Here is a 20,378-nt window from a genome sequence, read left to right as displayed (position 1 = left end):
AGTCCATAAGTCATTGCTGGATCTGAATTGGTGTTCTCTTGTACAACTGTAACCGTATTTCAATCAAACCCCAACGCAGTTCACTCTGTAGCACTTACTGGACTGGCTATAACTGGCTGCATATGGAGAATAAGGCTCAAAACCTGGCTTCAGCTCCTTCCCAGGTCTAATGGACTTCCTGTATTATAATACTTGTCTAGGTATGGTTGCCTAATGTTATATTTATTTTGAGGGGGAGTGGATCTTTTATTCTTTCTAAGGTTATTAAAAAATTTTTTTTTATTTCTGCCTTTGTCATGAGTATAGCACTTGGGAGCATGAAGGTGTTATGTTTTCATCACTAGTTTTATCAATACAGGAGTCATCTAACATTACTAAGTTGCTACTCTCGCTACCATAAAATATGAACTACTGCTAAGGGAAATAATGTGAAGTAAACAACACATGGCTAACTGTTACATTATGTGCGGGCCATCAGAAGTATAGCCTTGAAGGACCTGACAATGGTATGAAAAGATTAAAGTGTTTTATGTAGAGTGACAAGTAGCAAAAGAACTTCTCTATAATATTTTCTCAAAACCATATATAAATTTGTGTAGTAATATTCCAGCAAATCAAAATAGTGAAACTCTCATATATTACCAAGTACAGAGATCAGAAAGTTGGATTCACATCAGTGCTATTTATTGATTCAAAATATATTGCGTGTATCTATTATGAATAGGAATATGAGTATTATGTATCTATTATTCTTTCTGTATAGTGTATGTAACTTTTCTTTGATTGCTTTCATAGAATCTTTTCAGAATGATATAATTGTTTATTCTCCATCCTTCAAATACAAAATTGATTTAGTAGGTTGGCTGAAATATTTTTTTCTCCGAAGAAAGGATCTTTATGTTTAACAGAAAATATGAAGATTTTTGTTAACCCTTAAAGAGGTTAAAGGCAACTGACTGAGCAATTTTCTCTTCAGCAGTTGTAGACTTATACTATTTAGAAATAAGATTCTTTATGCATTAAGATGTTGTCCTTCCAGTTAGTAACCTCGTGAATCTTTGTTTTCTGCCTGTCTTGCCATTGCTAAAAACTCTTCTGAAACTCTTCCTTGGAAACCACCTGAAGATCCATTTGTAAGTCATCCAAGAGAATTAGTCTCATCACAGTCATACAAGAACAAACATGTGGTTGCCAGAGAAGGTGGATGGGGAAAGGAGAGAAATAGGTGGGGAGATGAAGAAGTATAAATGTGTCATGGGTATGAAAACAGTAGGATAGTTTCTTTGAAGGGAACTCTGGGAATTCTATTGTGGTATAGAAATTCTGGTGGTTTTTGTTGTTTTAACAAGTCATTTTTCCATTATTTTATTGGTTGAGGCTAAATTCAGCCTACTTGAACTATATAAGGGATTTCTTAAATTTGGGTAGTAATCATGGGGCGTACTGATAACTGCAATTTGTTTATTAATAACTATAGTTTGTTTAATGGAATGCCTGCATCAGTCACTTTATAATAACATTTTAATCTTTACAGTAATTTTGCAATTGAGAGTTACTCAGACACAGGAAGAAACTTGTCCAAGATTTACAACTAGTCATTGGTTAACCAATATTTCTCTGACTGAAAAATTCTACTGTTCCACCTAAAGTATGTATATTTAAGGAAGGATTTTCTTTTTCATAGCTGCTGCTTAGCAGTATAAAAGTTATTTCTGGTCACTACTCATTTTTCGGTCACTTATTTCCATTTATTATATTGGTTTAGGTTTTATGTGTACAATATAATGATTCAGTATGTGTATACATTGTGAAATGGTCACCACAAGAATCCATCATCATAGTTTTTTTCCTTGAAATGAGAAGTTTTAAGATCTGTTCTCTCAGCTCCTTTCAGATACGCCACACAGCACTATTAACTACAGTCACCACGCCATGTGTTACGTCCCCGGGCTTATTTTTTTCTATCTGGAATTTGTATTGGTGCCTTTTGACCCCCTTTACCTATTTCTCCCACCCCCTACACTGCCTCTGGTAACCACCGACTGTATTCTGTATTTAATGTTTCATACGTAAGTGGAACATATGTGTGACATGTGCGTTTTTGAGCACAGTAATGAAACGCCTGTGCATTCAGTCCGTAATTATTAACAACATTCCTTTTGTTCCTTCTCAATTCCAATTCCCAGCCAACTGTTCTCGCTAGAGCTAAGTACTATCCTGAGTCATTCGCTTCTTTGCTCTTTTTTGTTTTCATACAAATAAGGAAGCTACATGTTGTGTACTCTTACGTTGGCGAGCTTTATAAAGAATAGTATCATTATGTAGTCTTAGTAATTTGATCTTTTCATTCAGCAGGTTCACTTTTCAAATTTGTTGGGTATTTTCCGTATTTTTGCTTTACAGTGCTGAAGTGAATATTTGAATACAGTTTCTTGGTATGCATGCGTGTGCAAGTTTTTTTAGAGTACATATCCAGAAGTAGCGTTTGCTTGATCAGCTTTATAAAATAGTGAAATTATTTTCCAAAATGGTTTTGCCAGTTTACACAACCATTTTGGAAAATGATTTATTATTTACTTGCTGTTGTAAGACATGATTCATTTGCCAATCTGTTAAGTGTAAGATGATATTTTATTATGGCTTTAGTTTGCATTTTCTTGATTGTTGAGTTGAACATGTTTCCATGATTATTAGTCGACTGGTTTCTTCTGTGAAATGCTCCTTTTTTCCATTTTTTCCTTGTTTACCTTAGAGTTCTTCATAATAGGATACTAATTTTTCCATTTATTTTTATTGCACATTATCTTCTCTCAGTTTGTGGCTTATCTCTTCACTTTGTATTTTGGTACAGAAAACTTAACTTTAATGTATTTACATGTTCTTTTTTGTGTCTTAAGAAATCTATCATTTATTCTAATAAAGTTTCTCATATGTAGTCTTTAATCCACCTGGAATTGATTTGTGTATGTGTGAGAGAAATTTTATTTTTACTATTGGGTATTTTTTATTATGTGATGACCAGTTTTCTTCATACTGTTTAGTAACATCCTTTCTTTGGGGACTTTTCCTACATGGCCAGTTTCTGTGTAAGTAAATGTGTGGGACTTTCTATTCTACTCCAGTGGTCAGTTTGTCTTAACCAGGAGCTAAGTGACACACAGGGTGAAGTATTCTTTCTCTTCTATTCTCTGAATTATTTAACACTGAAACAATCCATTTATTCAACATGTAATAGAACTTATGTATAAAACCACCTTGACCTCTTTTTTTTTTTGAGGAAAAATTAATTATCAATTCAGTATCTTAGTGGTTATACAACCCATTAGGATGTGTAAGTCATTTTAAGTAAGATTTACTTTTTAAAATATCATTTGCTGGATCCCACTTGGTTTTACTTGTACTGTTTTCACTAATGTTCACTTCTAAGTATTTTATAAATGTTCATTCCATGTTTTGCTTTGATCTTTGAGTTTAGAAGTATATTTTAAAATTCCAAATAATATTTTTTTCTTAATTTCTTTTGGTTCTGTCATGATTGTTGTGAATTCTTGAAAAGCCTTATGTTGTAGTAATGCAGTTTCTGTATTTGTGTTTTATATCACATTAGCTGATTGTGTTCTCAGTTGTCTGTTTATGGCTGTTTTTTTCTTCTGGTTCTTTGACCTATCACTGGAGGGAAGTATGTTGACATTACACATTGTGACTAGTTTTCAGCAAGGATGTGTGTGTGTGTGTGTGTGTGTGTGTGTGTGTGTGTGTGTGTGTGTGTGTGTGTTGAGGTTTTCTGATTTACATCTATGCTAATTTAAAGGAATAGTTTTTTAATTTTTTTTGTTGTTTTCGGCTCTACTGGGTCTTTGCCATGCTCGGGCTTGCTTTAGTTGCCTTGAGCAGGGGCTGCTCTCTAGTTGCTGTGTGCAGGCTTCTCATTCCTGTGACTTCTCTTGTTGCAGAGTGCCGTGCTCAGTGGTTATGGCTCATGGGCTCCAGAGCACAGACAGGCTCAGTAGTTATGGCCCATGAACTTAGTTGCCCCATGACATGTGGGATCTTCCTTGACCAGGGATTGAATCCATGTTCCCTGCCTTGGCAGATGGATTCTTAAACCACTGGACCACCAGAGAAGTCCTGAATTTTGTTTCTAAGTGGTGTATTTTCAGACGTGTATTTGATTCAATCTGTTCTAGGGGCTTTATCAACCCTTCCCTGAGGGGCTTCCCTGGTAGCTCAGACAGTCAATGTAGGTGACTTGGGTTCAATTCCTAGATCTCAAAGATCCCCTGGAGAAGGGAATGGCTACCCACTCCAGTATTTTTGCCTGGAGAACTCCATGGACAGAGGAGCCTGGAGGGCTACAGTCCATGGGGTCGCAAAGAGTCGGACACAACTGAGCAACTAACGCTTAACTTCAGGGGCTTTATCATCGATTTGAACTTTAACTGGTTAGTTTTGAGCGTTCACTGGTTAGTTGATGAGGCCCAGAAAACCCAGCCCGTTCAGACCTGCCTCAGATCCTTTGTCCTGTTGCTATCAGAGAAGGCAAGCACCTTCCACCATCCAGTGCTGCTCTGGGGCTGGACCTCCGAATCTCTCAGTGAGTGCCCTTGGCTCTTGTGGTTCACGTACTGGTTGCTCATACACATACATACCCTCTCAGTCATTATTAACATTGCAGAGGTCTCATACCTGCTTAAATTGTGGGGTTCCTGAAAAACCTATTTTGATTAGGATATTATGCACAGGTTAAAAAATTTTTATCCTACTTGCCCTGGCTGGTTTATGCTTTTGGAAGGGTGAGGATTAAGTGGCCAGAAATTTTACCAGTGCTGGTGGTTTACTTGCTAAGTTGTCTCCGACTCTTACGACCCCTGTGGACAGTAGCCCACCAGGCTCTTCTGTCCAGGGGATTTCCCAGGCAGGAATACTGGAGTGGGTTGCCATTCCCTTCTCCAAAGGATCTCCCTGACATAGGGATTGAACCGAGAGCTTGAACTCTAGTCCCCTGCATTGCAGGTGAATTCTTTTACTGCTGAGCCACCGGGGAAGCCCATATAGTACTACATCCCTCTGTGAAACTTATCTGTTGAGTATCTTAGTAGACCTTAAACTTTTTGGTCCCATATATTTGTCATGCCTAAAGTTCTTTCTCAAATTTAGATGGGGAGTTTTTAATTCATAAACTAAGTTTCTTTGGTATAGCTGTGTCTATTTGTGCTTCTCTGCCCTGAATGTCTCAAGTATGTGATTTTATTATATACACCAGTACCTTCTAACAGCAGTGTGCTAAATCCCTTCAAAATACTGATGTAGATTCAGAAAATATTTGTGTTCTGAGACTTTGCAACTTCCCTTTGTTTAAAAAAAAAAAAAAAAGTTTCTGCTTTGGCTTTTGGCCAAAAGTAATAAAGTACCTACCTAAATTCCCTGATTTCCCCCTATTCGTCTGCAAACAATTATCTTTTTTCCTGTATGGAGACCAGAGCTCAGGACTGAACGACACAGTGGCTATTTGTACTACATTCTAACACAATCCTCTAGGTTCCTCCTCCTCGCTTCATTTCTTCATTATGTATTTTAATGCAGTACTAAATCAATGTGCTTTCTTAGGGGCCAGATTTATTGAATTGTAATTCATACGATAAAAAAACTGACCCACTAGGTTTACAATCTGTGGTTTAGTAAATATAGAGTTGTATCAATCAGGGCTTCCCAGGTGGCACGAGTGGTAAAGAACCTGCCTGCCAACGCAGGAGACATGAGAGATGTGGATTCGATCCCTGGGTCGGGAAGATCCCCTGGAGGAGGGCATGGCAACCCACTCCAGTGTTCTTGCCTGGAGAATCTCCATGGACAGAGGGGCCTGGTGGCCTACAGTCCATGGTGTTGCCAAGAGGTGGACACAACTGAATTGACTATCACACACGAGCCAACATCACCATAACCCAGATTTAGTTCACTTTCATCATGCTCCCCAAATTTTCACGAGCCCCTCTTGGGGTCAGTCTTCACTCCCTCCCTCTTTTCCTCCCTGCTTCTCACTCAAGGCAACCACTAATGTGGTTTCGGTCCATAAACTTGCCTTTTCTGAGTATATCATGTAAGTGAAATCAAACTCTAAATATAGCATCTTGTACCTGTTTCACTTAGCATAATGTTTTGAGGTTCATTTCATCTGTACTGTAGTCGTTTTAATACTGAACAGTCTGTCTTACATTGTTCAGCCATTTACCAGTTGATCAGTTTCCAGTTTGGGGCCATCACGCAGAATGCTGCCATGAATGTTCATAAACATGTCCATGTGAACATGTTTTCATGTATCTTGGGTGAGTCTACACAAGTGGGATTGCTGGTTTTTATGGTTATCCACAGGGGCTGTACTATATTATATTCCCATCAGTACAGTAGGAGGTTTCTGCTTTCTCATCACCCTCTCCAACACTTTGTCTCTTTGATTACAGCCATTCTCCCAGGTGTGAAGTGGTATCTCATTGTGATTAAACCAGTGTATCTAACAGCATTCTTTCCCTAAAGGAAATAGTTTTTGGTTGGTCAGTCACTTATTTGTGTCCGACTCTTTGAGACCCCATGGACTGCAGCATGCCAGGCTTCCCTGTCTTTCACTTTTCTTGGAGTTTGCTCAAACTCCTGTCCACTGAGTTGGTAATGCCATCCAGCCATCTCATCTCTGTTGCTCCCTTCTCCTCCTGCCTTCAATTTTTCCCAGCATCAGGGTCTTTTCCAGTGAGTCTGTTCTTCACATCAAGTGGCCGAAGTACTGGAGCTTCAGTCCTTGCAGTGAATATTCAGGGTTAATTTCCTTTAGGATTGACTGATTTGATCTCACAGTTTAAGGGTTTTTCGAGAGTCTTCTCCAACACCCCAGTCAAAAGCATCAATGCGCTCAGCCTTCTTTATGGTCCAAGGAAGTGGCTGCTCTCTAGTGGTGCATTCCTCACACTGCACCTGGGGAAAGGGCATTAATAAGGAGCTTGAACGTGCACTTCAGGTTGTGCCTGCATCGTTTAGCTCAGAGTGCAGTTTGAGGCCCAGGTCCAAAGTGTTTTCCTAATTACCTTTTTTAATAATCTTCAGAACCTGGCTGAGGCTTTTTACTTAATCCCTGGAGGTGCATTATAATCGAGCCAAGTTTTTGTGCTTCGGATCTCATCGACTTTACATACTCAACATCTTGTGGCTAAAGGTTTACACCTGCGGAGTGGCTAATGCCTGTGAAGATGGGGCAGAAAAGGCCAGAGACAGTTCTGTTGACTCAAACTTACCACATCCTTTCAAACGACAGCCAGAGGAGTAAACAATTCTTACCAGTGGAACGAAAGTAAATTCTTTTTAATGAATTGCACACAAATGGAATGTCTGGAGGTTCCTGGTATTTTCAGGTAACACTTTGTAAATATGCCTGTAGAGAGCTGTAAAACTTGAGGAGAATGGGTCTCAGCTGCCCCAGGCTCTTGGGCTCTCAAGCAATGAGAGCACTAGGCACATTAAAGATCGTGACGAAATTGAGCTCAGGAAGGAACCTGGCCAGCCACTGGATTAAGGAATGTGTATTTGTGAAGTAAAGATGTAGCTTCAGGAAATCAGGGTAGAAGGAACTCTTTGGCCAACCCAGTACGTATGTGAAATTTGAAATTTCCCTAACCTCTTAGGCCTCAGCACAGTGCATTTACCCAACAAGGAATTTTGCTCTCTTGACATGTTTCTAAAATGATCATGTTATGTGTCTGTGTGTATATGTACATACACACACGCCTGAGTACAAAGCAGGAGAAGCATGATGGATGGGCCGGCCTGCGGCGGATTTACTGCTTCAGTCAAATGGAGAGGCCGGACCATCCACCTGTGACACTTGACTATACAGTAATTCTACTCTACAATACATGAAATTGTTACCAGTTGGGTGGATAAGGGGGTATAAGATTTAGGGTAGGTGATACACAGTTTATTTGACTTCAGGATACACACTGGATAGGAGAGAAATTGATATTAGAGAACTAAAACAATTTTAAGCATGCATCAGAACTTTTAAAATGTGGTAATGAATTGTCACCTTTCAAAGGATTCATATGTGGAAATTTTTATTAATCTGATGTCATCACTGCCAAAACAACTTATGGAGATACTACTATTCTATGAGGACAGTTTTTATCCTCTGCCTTTGTTTTGGAACCAAGTCTGGTGATTTATGTGAAGAGTATTAAGTCTTCCCAGAAAAACTATCATAAAGTAGGGTTGTGTGTATGCTTGCCTGTCTAGTTCTACAATTTTAAAGACGATTTTATAAACTTGTGATCAAGTGTGTAGAACCCCACTTTATCCGCCCCCACCCTGATGATGATCTTGAAGGACAGTGGTCTTTTAACTCATGTTTAATAGGGAAATGTTTGATTATTAATATTTTTACTATGTAGACTTTAGGATACCATTTATTTCAACCCCCTTTTTTTTGTTACAGATGAGGAAATAAATATAGTACATGACATTCAGGTAACTTGACAAGACAGATCGTGATAGTGGTTTTGCATAGACACTGATGAAAGTGAGCGGAGTCCAGCTGGGGCCCAAGATACTCAAAGCCCTCAAAGTCTTCAGTTTCTGAGTTAAAGGTTTATCTGCTCCCTTTACTGTGAAACTTGGAGGACCCAAGGGGAATTCATGCTGCTGCCTGTTATAGCTATTTTAAATTTGCTGGTACTTTAACCTTTACAGGTTACTTTACATTGTTCATGACTTTAAAAGTTTTATGCTAATTTCTTTAAGGGTTTATCACATCAAAGTTTACTTTTATTTACTCTAATTTATTTATACTCTATCTATTTATACTCTTATTTATTTATTACTCTTATTTTTTTAAATTTGGCTGTACCACTTAAATTAAGAACCAGAGATCTTAGTTCCCTGGCTGTGAAAGGGCAGAGTCCTAACCATTGGAGTACCAGTCCCTATTTCTCTTTATTAAGAAGAAAACCTGTCAATCTCAGCAGTCACTGGAAGTATACTGCTGTCTTGACTAGTTCTGGTAAATGGTGAAAACCCACAGGACAACACGTATAACAACATCAGACAGGGTCCCTCCTGTCGTGCTCCTTAAGTTTCTATGACGGCAAGATTCTCAGGACTTCCTGCTTTATAAAACCTAATTCCTGCTCACAATCCAGTTTTCCTTATTGTCTCTAGCAAAATTCAAAAATAATTAAATGTTAACTGTTAGGATACTGGTTGTGGATGACATTTTAAAAGCTTATAAAAGTCATTTCCTTCAGTTCCTTCTAAGCAAAGTTTCTAACTTCAATCAAGATCTATATCATAACCTGAGTTTCATCTATTACTAGCTGTTTGACCATGGACAGATGAGCCTAAATCTTATCATCTGTAAAGCACGATAATGAAATGACTAATTTGAAAGGTTTTTAAAAATATACACCACGGGGCTTCTCTGCTGGACTAGTGGTAAAGAATCCACCTTCCAACCCAGGGGATACGGGTTTGATCCCTGATCCTGGAATATCCCAGAGCAGCTCTGCCTGTGCACCACAGCTACTGAGCCCACATGCTCCAGAGCCTGTAACGAGAGAAGCCACTGTAATGAGAAGCCTGCTCATTGCAACTAGCGAGAAGCCCCCTCTCGCTGTGTAACCAGAGAAAGCCCGGGGTCAGCAACAAAGAACCCAACACAGCCAAAAAACGACTACGGAAAGTACACGGCACACAAGGTTTAACACACGTTCTGACCATGTTTCACTGTCCAGGTCTGTTGTGCAAAGGGGATGGGAAGGTATCATGGATGTAGTGAATGAAGGGAAAAAAGGCAAGGTGGCTCTGCTTTGCTGTGGGGAATTCAGGACCAATACACAGGCATAAGAGGGCTGTTGTCCTCTGCCTAACAGATAAGCTGGCTTATGCCATGCTGTCCAGCTTGAAATAATCTGATCAGTGTAGCCACAGTGGTTGGCTTTAAAATAGCATCTAGGTTAGCGAGTGCCACTGAGGGCCAGGACAATAGATGTTTGAATGGAAAAATACTTGATTTGAAGTTACCTGTCACCCGCATGAAGAAGCGACATGTGGTTCAGAAGCTGGGCACTCTGACGTACGCTTTATGCCAACGTGCATTCTGAATGGGTGGGAGAAAAACCTCACAGGGATGAAAGATTAGTCTTCCCTTGTCTTTCACCTTTATTTAAAATCCAAAGAGTGGCTTCCCTGGTGGCCCAGTGGCTAAGATGCCACACTTCCACTGCAACAAGACACAGGCTCAATCCCTGGGCCAGGAAGATCCCACATGCTGAGGAGCAACTAAGCCCGTGGGCCACCTCTGCAATTTCTGAAGCCTGCTCACCTCGAGCCAATGTTCGAGAAGCCACCACAGTGAGAAGCCCACGTACAACTAGAGAGTATATCCCACTCGCCACAACTAGGCAAAGTTGTTGTTCTGTGCAACAAAGAAGACCCAGTGAAGGAAGGAAATAGGACTAGTCAAGTAAGGCACAGGAGTGACATATCACAGTGAGATTTTAGACTAGATCCATGTGGGCCACAGAGAAACCTATAGTGAAACTCATCCTGTACCTCCAGTGGGCTTCAAAACTTCACCAGTATTTTACAGCTTCCAGTTCCGTCCAGGATGAATGGCATTTGCTTGGACCAAAAAGATGAAGAGCTTCAAACCCTAAGGACCCATGTCAGTGATGTGAATGGAGTCTCAGTCACTCAGGCATTGGCCCTGGCCTTCAGTGTTAGAAACGATGGGAAATGCTGTTAAGCGGCCTGTGATGTCTCCCGAGGTACAGGCAACAGAACAGATTTGGGAAGAGTCATGTAATCAAAAACCTAGTCCAAGTTTCTTAATTTACAAATGATTAATTTACAAATGAGAAGGAAAAGATAATCTCACAGAAATGAGCTAAATATAGGACTACACACTCCACAGAATCAAATGCCACTGGCCAAATGAGTTTGTGGCAAAATGGTTAATTTCAGATGTCAGAGAATGCAAATTGAGGTAGTAAAGACTTTTACTTTGCAATCGAAGTGGGCAAGAACGTAAGCTCATCCACATTGGTATAAGAGTTTTTGGGGTAAGTGGTTTGGTAACAAATTCTTTAATTCGTCTTTTGACCCAGACATTCCCCCTTCCAGAAATTTATCCTGTAGTAACACTTGTAAGGGCTTCCCTGGTGGCTCAGATGATAAAGCATCTGCCTGCGATGCAGGAGACTCGGGTTCGATCCCTGGGTCGGGAAGATCCCCTGGAGAAGGGAATGGCTACCCACTCCAGCATTCTTGCTTGGCGAATTCCATGGACAGAGGAGCCTGGTGGGTTACCGTCCATGGGATCACAACGAGTCACGAGTGAATGACGAACACACCGAGGTGGCGTGTGTGCATAAAGGGATAATGTTTAAGTAAATGGTTTATCTTTACTTGCACAATATTTTACAGCCAAAATGGTTAACATAGACGACATAAAGTGGGGAAAAGTCTGAATATAGTTCATCTAAATTTGTGTTTAAAAATAATGTTTTAAGTGCCCAAAGGTCCTGGAAGGAGATGCATCAGACTTGATGGTGGTTTACTCTGGGGAGGAAGGGATGAAGTTGATTTGCTTTTAGACGTTTTTTCCTCTGTGGTTCTGTGTCATCTGACTATTTGCAAATCAGTTTGAAAACAATCTTTTAAAAACTTACAAAATGGGGCTTCCTTGGTGGCTCAGTGGTAAAGAATCTGCCGGCCAATGCAGGGGACACGGATTCGATCCCTGGTCTGGAAGACCCCACGTGCGGGAAGGAACGTAAGCCTGTGCACCGCAACTACTGAGCCTGTTCCCTAGCGCCCAGCTACTGCAGCCTTCGTGCCTGGAGCCTGTGCTCGGCAATGAGAAGCCACTGCAGTGAGAAGCCTGCGTACACAGCCAGAGAGTAGCCCCCGGTCGCCGCAACTACAGAAAAGCCCTCACACAGCAACAAAAACCCAGCGCAGCCAAAAATAAATGTAAAAATTCCAAAAATGATACTTATAGATATGTAGGCTTCGGAGAGCTGCAAAACCACTCCGCCCAGTCACTTATTCCCTTGAGATGCTTGTAAGTACTCAGTTGTGACCTTGTGTACCAAGTCCTACCTGCAGGAGGAGGACTCTCTTCAGAGGCTACAGAACAAAGATGAGAAAGCAGGGAGTTGAATAGTTAACTAAAGACCTTTTCCTAAAGCCCATGCAACTGAGTACAATTGGTCTTCCAACAGCAGTGTGCAGATACGTAGAAATGTATGAGTGGCGGGGCTGGGGCACAGGTGATAATTTACAGGAATATTTAGCAGTGGAGAGATACAAACCCATAATTGTTTCTGTCTCCTAGAGATTTTGGGGCTGGGCCCCAGAAGTAGAGAAGGGTGATATAAAGCACTTATCTGAAGCAGGCACATGGTCTTTTCAAGCTATAATAGAACTGTGTTTACAAAGTATTCAAGGCCCACCCTCTAGTCTGTCCAAAGGGCACAGGTCTTTATTATCAGAGCCTAGATGTCTTGCTAGAGTTTTGGCTTTCAGCTGAGCATGGTCTGAGGAGAAACCACAAACACTGAAAGAAGCCTAAGACAAAACACGCTAGATAGGTACAGTTATCTAATCACAGCCAGAACAGCAGATAAACCTCTGATTATATTTGGGTAAAGACCCGCAGGCCTTCAGAGCTGTTTAAAATGGATTGAAGAGTTTTGACCACCACTTAGGGGTCCTAATTTAAAGCGGCCTGGACTGTGACAGTTCACATTTCCGACAATCATGGCAAATAGTGAACAAATACTCATTTAAATAACTGAGGCTCCAAAAGTGCCTAAATACGTATGAAAAGACCAAAGGACACACAGAGGGGTTTTGTGTCTTACCTTCGAGTTGCTGCCGGTGATCACGAGTAGTAAACTTGTCTTCCAGTGTCTGGCAAACTGTCCTTACGTACCTTGAGATACCAAAAGCAGAAACTGCAAAGACGTTGGTATCAGTTGGCCTACTTAAGACTCAAGAAACTTTGTTTAAAAATGCTATAAAAACCGCAGGGCAAAAGATAATTTGGAGAGAAGTATTAACAACATAGTAAGAGGTTAACATCCTGAATATATATAATAAATCAAAAGGAAAAAGATGAATATCCTGGAGGAATAATTTGTTCCTTTTTTTGTTTTTTAAACTGCTCAGCATCCTCTTCCTTCATTAATGAAACCCTTCCTAGTGGTGAACTCATTCCATATGACTTAAATGAAAACTTATCCGTATCTATCCAGCTAGGCTCTTGAACTGGGTCTAGAGTATCGGTAACCCCGTAATCTCTGCACTACAAATGGCAACTTCATTTGTAACGAAAAACGATGTAAATGAAGGTATCAGATTTCCCACCGATCAAACTGGGTCACTTTTTCCTTTTCATGTTTTCCAAACATAATGGCCGTGGTTAGTAAAGGATCAGATTATCAATGTATGCTAAAAGCTCTAAGTGAAGCATGGTTGGCACAGGGAAAAGCCTGAGTTTTGACGACTGTATCCTCACCACAGACTTGAAGTTAGCAACACTAATAGGAGGACACGTAGGGAAAAAAGAATTCAAGATGTACGACGTTGCATTCGGAAATGCACGCTGATGTTTTTAGGGGTGAAATATACATGCACCTATTTTACATAAAATATGGGGAAATACTGTTGAATCTGCCCAACTAGCTTGCTTCAGGGATGGCTGTGGAAGCATCCTTTATACTAACTCCAAGTTAGAGATAATCTCAGTGTTTAGCAGGGTAGTTGGTATTACATAAACTGGCCACGAACATACAATGAACAACTACGGAAAATTCGTAAGAGACAAGCTATGACATGGCAAGGCTTTGTGAAAATTAAGACCCATGTTTTAAGGCCTAGTTCTTGCTCTTGTCTGAGCTTCTCTTAATCAGGGCTACATCACCCCCTTTTCCCCCACTTGTCACTGCACACTTACCACCGTCATTGCTGGCTGTCAACTCTACTGTAAGCTTGCCAAGGGTAGGTAGGTCCCTGTTTTTTTCACGAGGACTGATAAAAGTAGAGGTCAGCCTAACGTAAGGAAGAACAAAATATCAAAGTAGGAGATGTGGGTAGTAAGGTCTTTATCGGTGTTCAGTCACAGACTGAAAGGTCACCTGTGGGAATACTGTGGTACAGAGAAGGGAAGGAGGACATTTAAAAAAGCCACCAGTCTGAGTGTTTAAGGCAGAAGCACTAGACTAAGCACTCAGTACACCATCTAACGTGCTCCTACCTTACTAAGTAGATACCAAATCGGTTCACGTTGATGAGAAAAGCCCAGACAGGTTAACTAACTTGCCCGTGGTCACACAGCAGACCAGAGAGCCAGGAGCTGAATTAGCAGTCATATTTCAGCATGCAGAGTAGTATTCCTTTTGGAGTGGCAAAGGGAAGGGACACCAGATCGCCTTAAGAGTCTTTCCAATATCAACATTCTACAAATAGGTCCACCCACACCCTGCAAACTACACAGGCCAATCTGGTCACTTGCACCTGGCAGCTGATGTTAGGATAAGAGACCTGACTCCGGTGCTCTCAGGCTCGTTTGTGAAGGAGATCTGTGCGTATGGGCAAGTTACTCCACATGAGACTCTCCTGGGCTGTGAGTGGCAACTACCTACAGCAAGTTTGGGAATTCCTTTACAATTACAGGCAAAGTGAAAGTATGCATTCCACGCCAATGATTTCTCTAAATTTTTATTAATTTTTTTTTTTTTTTTTTACAGCTCGATCCTCTAATGAAAAGTAAAGAATCTGAAGACGAACAAGTCAATTACACGTTTTTTTAAACAGCAATGAATCCTCATTACAGAGAACAACAAACAAAAGATCTGTGGCACATTATCTTTGGAAAGATCTTTTGCAAATTTTTCTTCTAAAAAAAAAAAACAAAACAAAACTATAATTCTCACAGATCACGTATGTCTCTTTCAAAGGACTATACAAGGCAGCTAAATTTTATTCACAAAAGCCCCAGGTCGCAGTTCCATTGCTGAAGTAGATAAAACACACAGAGTCCTCCTTTTCTCTGTGTTGCACAACTTCCCACGGGGCATGTCACTGCTTCCCTATCTACGTACAGAATCACTGTGTGGACTAGATAGCTGGCACCTTATTACACAATAATTAAAGAAAAGTTCATATTATTTTAGAGATAGACCAGCGATCTTCATTGATCGACTGGACGATTTATTCTTTTTTACACAATTTTAATAATACCAAGATTTGACTTTCCTCTAAAGTTACAAGAAAGCAAAAAATATATAATATAATATATAATGGTAATAAATTAAAAAAAAAAAGGCAACCCTGCTCAGGTATCATCCAAAACATGATCACATTCAGAAGAAACACACACACAATTTGGGACACACGTGTATACACACACACACCAACACGAACAGTGTACACTTGATATCTGAGGAGGGGGTGTGCCGTCTTAACAATACATGTCAATGGCCTGAACAAAAGGCGGATCCTGCCTTCTGTCATTAAACAAAAGTTAATTAACAGAAGGTAATACTGCCTGTATTAAGCATCGCTTCAACATCTACTTTTGAGCAAAGCAAGTTACCTTGCTTAGGTCAGCCACTGCCTGGTCTGACCAGCACAGCGTGGCCACCCTCAGTGGTCTTACTCCCTTGTCCTTTCAGGCCGACAGAGTAATAATATCTTGGCTCCAGGGGGCTCTAAGTTTCCTGCCTGTCCTCTTGGGCAGAGAAATACAGGCAACTTCTCAACCCATCACAGTACCTGTTGCTATCCAGCACACCACGGAACAGAATATAATGTCTTTCCCTGGGACAGTGGGAAATTTACAGCCACCCTAAGAGACGTGGTAGACGGTGCTTGTCAACTCCTCATAAATAAGAACTAATGAACATGGCCAGTGGTCACAATTCATTCCCAGATTTTCGGTGACTGACACAGGGGATTGAGTAGTTGAAGTTCATATGGTAAAAATACCGCTTGTCACGTTTGTTGGAAAATCCCCTATACCACTCTGCCACTCCACCTCCTCCCACCAACAAAATGACAAAAGAAAACTATAGCGGGGAAAAAAATCCACAAATTCTAAGTAGAACCAAAAACAAAAGAGGCAACTCACCAGAGAAAGAGAAAAAGGGCCCAAGTACCGCGCTCGCCCTGCCGCCCGCCCTGCCGCCCGCCCCCACCACAATGAGCATATCTATGCTTGTGTTTCTGAAAGGCAGCCAGATATTCCAGCAACATTTAAATACTGCTGATCGGCAGCAAAGAGTGTAATAGATGGAGCGACAACGTTTTTCACAGGTTTTGTGTAGTGTCTGGGAAAATAAATCCTTGAGCAAAAAGTAGACTCTGGTGGGAGGTAAGGAATCAGAGCCTAATTTGATTCATTTACATAAAAGATGCACAAATACACCTCCAACTTTATGAGAACAGAAGAGAAAAAGGTACGAGTGCCACCTGATGTCTCTTAAAGCTATGGCAAAATGAATATAGCATTTTTCCAAAATTCGGTTCGGTCAACAAAGGCACAATAAATATATCCAATTCAGCCAGCCTCTTACTCTCTGTATGCACGTCCACACACACATTTCCTTTCATATATTAGCGGTAAAGAGTTCTGTTCATTTTGGAGGGCACAATGGTTTGTGTTTTTTTGCTTCTAAAAATTATTGAACAGGGATCACAAAATAGTAAGGTCTTCATCCTACTGAAATTAATATTTGAGGTACCAATTAAGGCAAGTTTTTAGCCAGAAGGGTAGTTTCTTAGCTTCTAAACATCCCAAGATTTGGAATTAAAGGACACAGAATGAGGAAGATAAATGTGGTCCAGTGTGTCTTGGGGAAATAGCTAAACATTTTGGTCAAAACAGACTGTAAAATAAAGGTCCTTTTGTTAAAGATGCTTTTTCCATTCAGTATTGAGGTTAAATCGCAGCATCAGATAAGTCATCCTGCAGTAGCTCTACGCCTGATACCATGCCAGGTGGACCCTCCCATCGTCTACCATAGATGGCACATGGCCAACGTTTTCACATTCTTAACCCAGTGTAATTTGGTAAATTTCAGGGAAATGTCTTTCATTGTTTATCAGGGCCCTCAGTCTGGCTAAAACCTTAAATTCAGTGATTCACATTTTAATTATCTCCAGGAAGGACAGAAACATTGAACGTTTTATAAGTAAAACAGTGTTCTTCCATTTCCTAGTAAAGACTGACAGCCACACACACACACACACACACACACACACATACACACACGAAACTGTAGTGCCAAAGGCAAAATTTTTACACTCCATTTTCCACGCAAGATGTTTTGCATTTGCCTCACTGTGAAGTGTGTACTATTATGGTTGTTATGAGAACTTCACATATTCAAAGGCTTAATTTTATAATCTAGTCCCTTCAATTATCTACTGCAGTACAAATTTTGCCTTTGGGAAATTAAGCATGCATTGAAAAAGTGCATATGACTTAAAAATCCTTTAGGTTTCTATATACAACTGTAACAGTGAAAAGACATTATGAACATTAAGGATTTATCAGCCATTACCCTTTTACATACTCTATTTTAAAAGTTGCCATTAAGAATTCTTCTGGGTACAATGCATGTTGCAGTTAAGAATCAGAAATACTCCATGATCAAAATAGTACAAACTGATCTCTGCAAGGGACAAATAAAATCTTCATATAAAGGTCAGGGTGGAAAAGACACACACAGAATAAGGCTGCTGAAAAAGCAATCGCCTCTTCTAGAAATGGCTGGGAAATTGATTGGAAATGTCTTCAGTTCAGGGGCACTCGGCTCCTGATGAGACACACACTCAGAGTGGTCTGCATAGAGCAGAGCCTGTCTTTAGGAACACACCCTTCTATACTGACAGGTGGCTTGTCCTGGGGAGTGATGAGGTGAAGGGGCCGGGAATGACCAAGGGAGTAAGACGGGAAAGAAGGTGTTTAGTAACCACAGAAGCCTGACTCTGGTGTCTCGTCTCCTACACAGAGATGGACACTCAGTGATGCAAGCACACGACCTTCCAGGCAATTACTGTTCATGTAACAGGCTGCTTTTTAAATGAGTAGTTCAAAAAGGACAATGGCTCTGCCTTACAGCAGCAATAGATGACGTGGGTCCATCAGGATCATGCATCAGTTATTACTGCTGCTGTAATTCTCTCACTCTAACCTAAGCTGGCCATAACCGAAGAACAGGCTGGATAATAAACGACATGGAAGGAACAGCTTCACACAAACAATTTATATTGCGAAAAATAAGCATCACTCCCGTCCTCTGTACATCCCTTTTACATAGTTATCAAATGACCAAGAAAGTTCTTACATTCATCGTATGGACTTCAGACCTCTTCATTATAAATAAAGATGGCACGCCTTTCTTCACTAATAAATAAATATGACAAGTCCAACACGCTTGCGAGGAAACAACACGCAGGGGAGTGGAATGGGATGAAGGAAGGAAGAAAAACCAATTGTAGCGGTAACACTCCTCAATTGTAATACATGTGCAAATTCTACTTCTAAAAGGGATAAAAAGAATTAGCTTCTAAAAATACTACATTCATAATAATGCTTCCAATAACAACCCTCAAAGTTTCAATGAAAAAAAATCTGTGCTTATGGATATGTGGGAATTTCTGGGGTTTCTTATTTTTGTTGTTCTTTTTTTCCCCCACTTTTAGGTCATTCAAAATAAACGTGGCTTAATGTATAGAATCTGACAAAAACAACTTGCAGGAAGGCCACAGATCCTCTTCAATCTAATCAAATCCAGTTGACAGTGTGCACTCTGGAGTGAAGGCATGCGGTGACTTTATTATTATTATTTTTTTTAAAGTCTAATTAACTACCCCAAATCTCCACAGCCTCTCAGGGAGTTAATTTCGCCTAGACAAAGACAATCAAGGGCTCTCAAAGTCTAGTTTTGCTATAAATATAAAGTAATTCGTAGCAGAAAAATATAGCCTTTCTAAGAAGTAGATTTCCTTTTTCTTTGTTCGCTGACAAAACTCTGAGTCGGTTAGACAACGTAAGTGTCCACATAACTAGGCCACAGAGCAGCACCTCAAAGTCCAGCTCTACTTCACAAAAATTAAGAAGCATTTCAACCCTCTGGTCACGGGTAAGTGCTGGTTCCCTTCTTCCCCAAAGGAGAAAATGCAGAATACAGTCAATGTGACTGCCTTTCGCTGGAGCAGGGGGTGGGAACGGCGGCACCAGGCCCTCTGCAGCACGCGGCACGTGGAGATGCGGGGGGTGATGGAGGCGGAGATGCGGGCAGAGATGCAGATGCTGTAGCTCCCTCAGGGCCGCCTTCCAGCACAGGAGCGGAGAACTCAGAGCCGGGCTGCACCCGCAGTGTCCAGGCAACAGGGGGTGCTTCCGACTTTGTATATTAGGACAATACCTGGTATCATCAGAGCCACTGTTCACTGGCAGAAAGGAGGTATAGCAGAGTCCTCCACAACTCATGTTTTATAGATGACCATTAGAATTTATTAAACAAATACTCCCCCCACAACTTAAAAAAACAAATTACCCACAAAACCCTATACCACAACTCACTTGTTTAAAAAAAAAAAATTTCCTTCTGGGAATGAACTAATGTGGCTACTGAGATGATGTGAATTTGATTTCAGAGTTGAAACTGCTTCTCCTCATTTCATTCGCATCCTGCTGGTTAAAAAAAATATGGAAATGTTTCTAGACCAAGAATACGCCCACTCAGGCTACATTGCACTTCCATCCTTTAGTTAGGAAAGGCAAGAGCATCTCTCAGGCCAGCCTCCTTCCTCTCTGCTTCTGCAAAACCATCCTGTCCAACCAACGATTCCATAGTCCTCGAGTTTCAGTGAGCAAACGTCCTGGCCGTCTCGTGGTGCTTCTCTCGAGCTTGGTGTTCTAAGGAGACAAATGTCTGGACTGTTTTGAGGCTTCCAATGTGCAAAATAGTGCCCAAGGCATCGAATCCACCTGGGCCTCCGTTAAGGTGTCTTGGTTACTTGCTTTAGCCGCTGGAAACCCTGTCTTGTATAATGCACCAGATCCATCAAACTGCTGTTGAGGGCCAGCGCGCACACACTTGTGCTGAGCTGAGCAAAGAATTCTGCGAACAAAGCAAACCCAAAACCACGTAAACACACTCGGACAGGCAAAAATAAAAACATACAAAGTCAAAGAAGTCAGGGTTCCAGAAACGTGATCCCCACAGTACTCTGTACTTCCTCTAGCACAGCAAAAAAAAATTTTTAAATCACAATCTACTGGAACGGTTTGCTAATTCTCCACATCTCTGCAGTAGGAACTACGT

General features: G+C 40.8%; 2 protein-coding genes across 10 annotated transcripts in view; one reads left to right on the top strand and one right to left on the bottom strand.

Moving 5' to 3' along the window:
• The window catches only part of KLHL8 (kelch like family member 8), a 69,323-nt gene extending 54,361 nt beyond the window's left edge, over positions 1-14,962 (top strand). Inside the window, exons 10-11 of one of the 2 annotated variants that reach the window (XR_009737107.1) lie at positions 7,093-7,397; positions 14,790-14,962. Coding sequence is in view for 1 of the 2 variants with exons in the window: in XM_061420756.1 (XP_061276740.1) it covers positions 14,790-14,802 (13 nt within the window). In the remaining variant the exon portion in view is untranslated. The remainder of the gene's footprint in view (positions 1-7,092; positions 7,398-14,789) is intronic. The other variant, XM_061420756.1, reaches the window with a different exon arrangement.
• Positions 14,963-16,697: 1,735 nt separating this feature from the next.
• Positions 16,698-20,378, bottom strand: part of AFF1 (ALF transcription elongation factor 1) — a 194,913-nt gene continuing 191,232 nt past the window's right edge. For all 8 annotated transcript variants that reach the window (XM_061420742.1, XM_061420741.1, XM_061420745.1 and 5 more), the window contains one exon: positions 16,698-20,174. In XM_061420742.1, the coding sequence (XP_061276726.1) occupies positions 20,053-20,174 (122 nt within the window). In that variant the 3' untranslated portion in view covers positions 16,698-20,052. The remainder of the gene's footprint in view (positions 20,175-20,378) is intronic.

Source organism: Bos javanicus, chromosome 6 (genome assembly GCF_032452875.1).
Source record: "Bos javanicus breed banteng chromosome 6, ARS-OSU_banteng_1.0, whole genome shotgun sequence".
Lineage (NCBI taxonomy): Eukaryota > Metazoa > Chordata > Mammalia > Artiodactyla > Bovidae > Bos > Bos javanicus.
The sequence above is the reverse complement of the archived record's forward strand: the minus strand, read 5'-3'. Positions and strand labels throughout refer to the sequence as shown.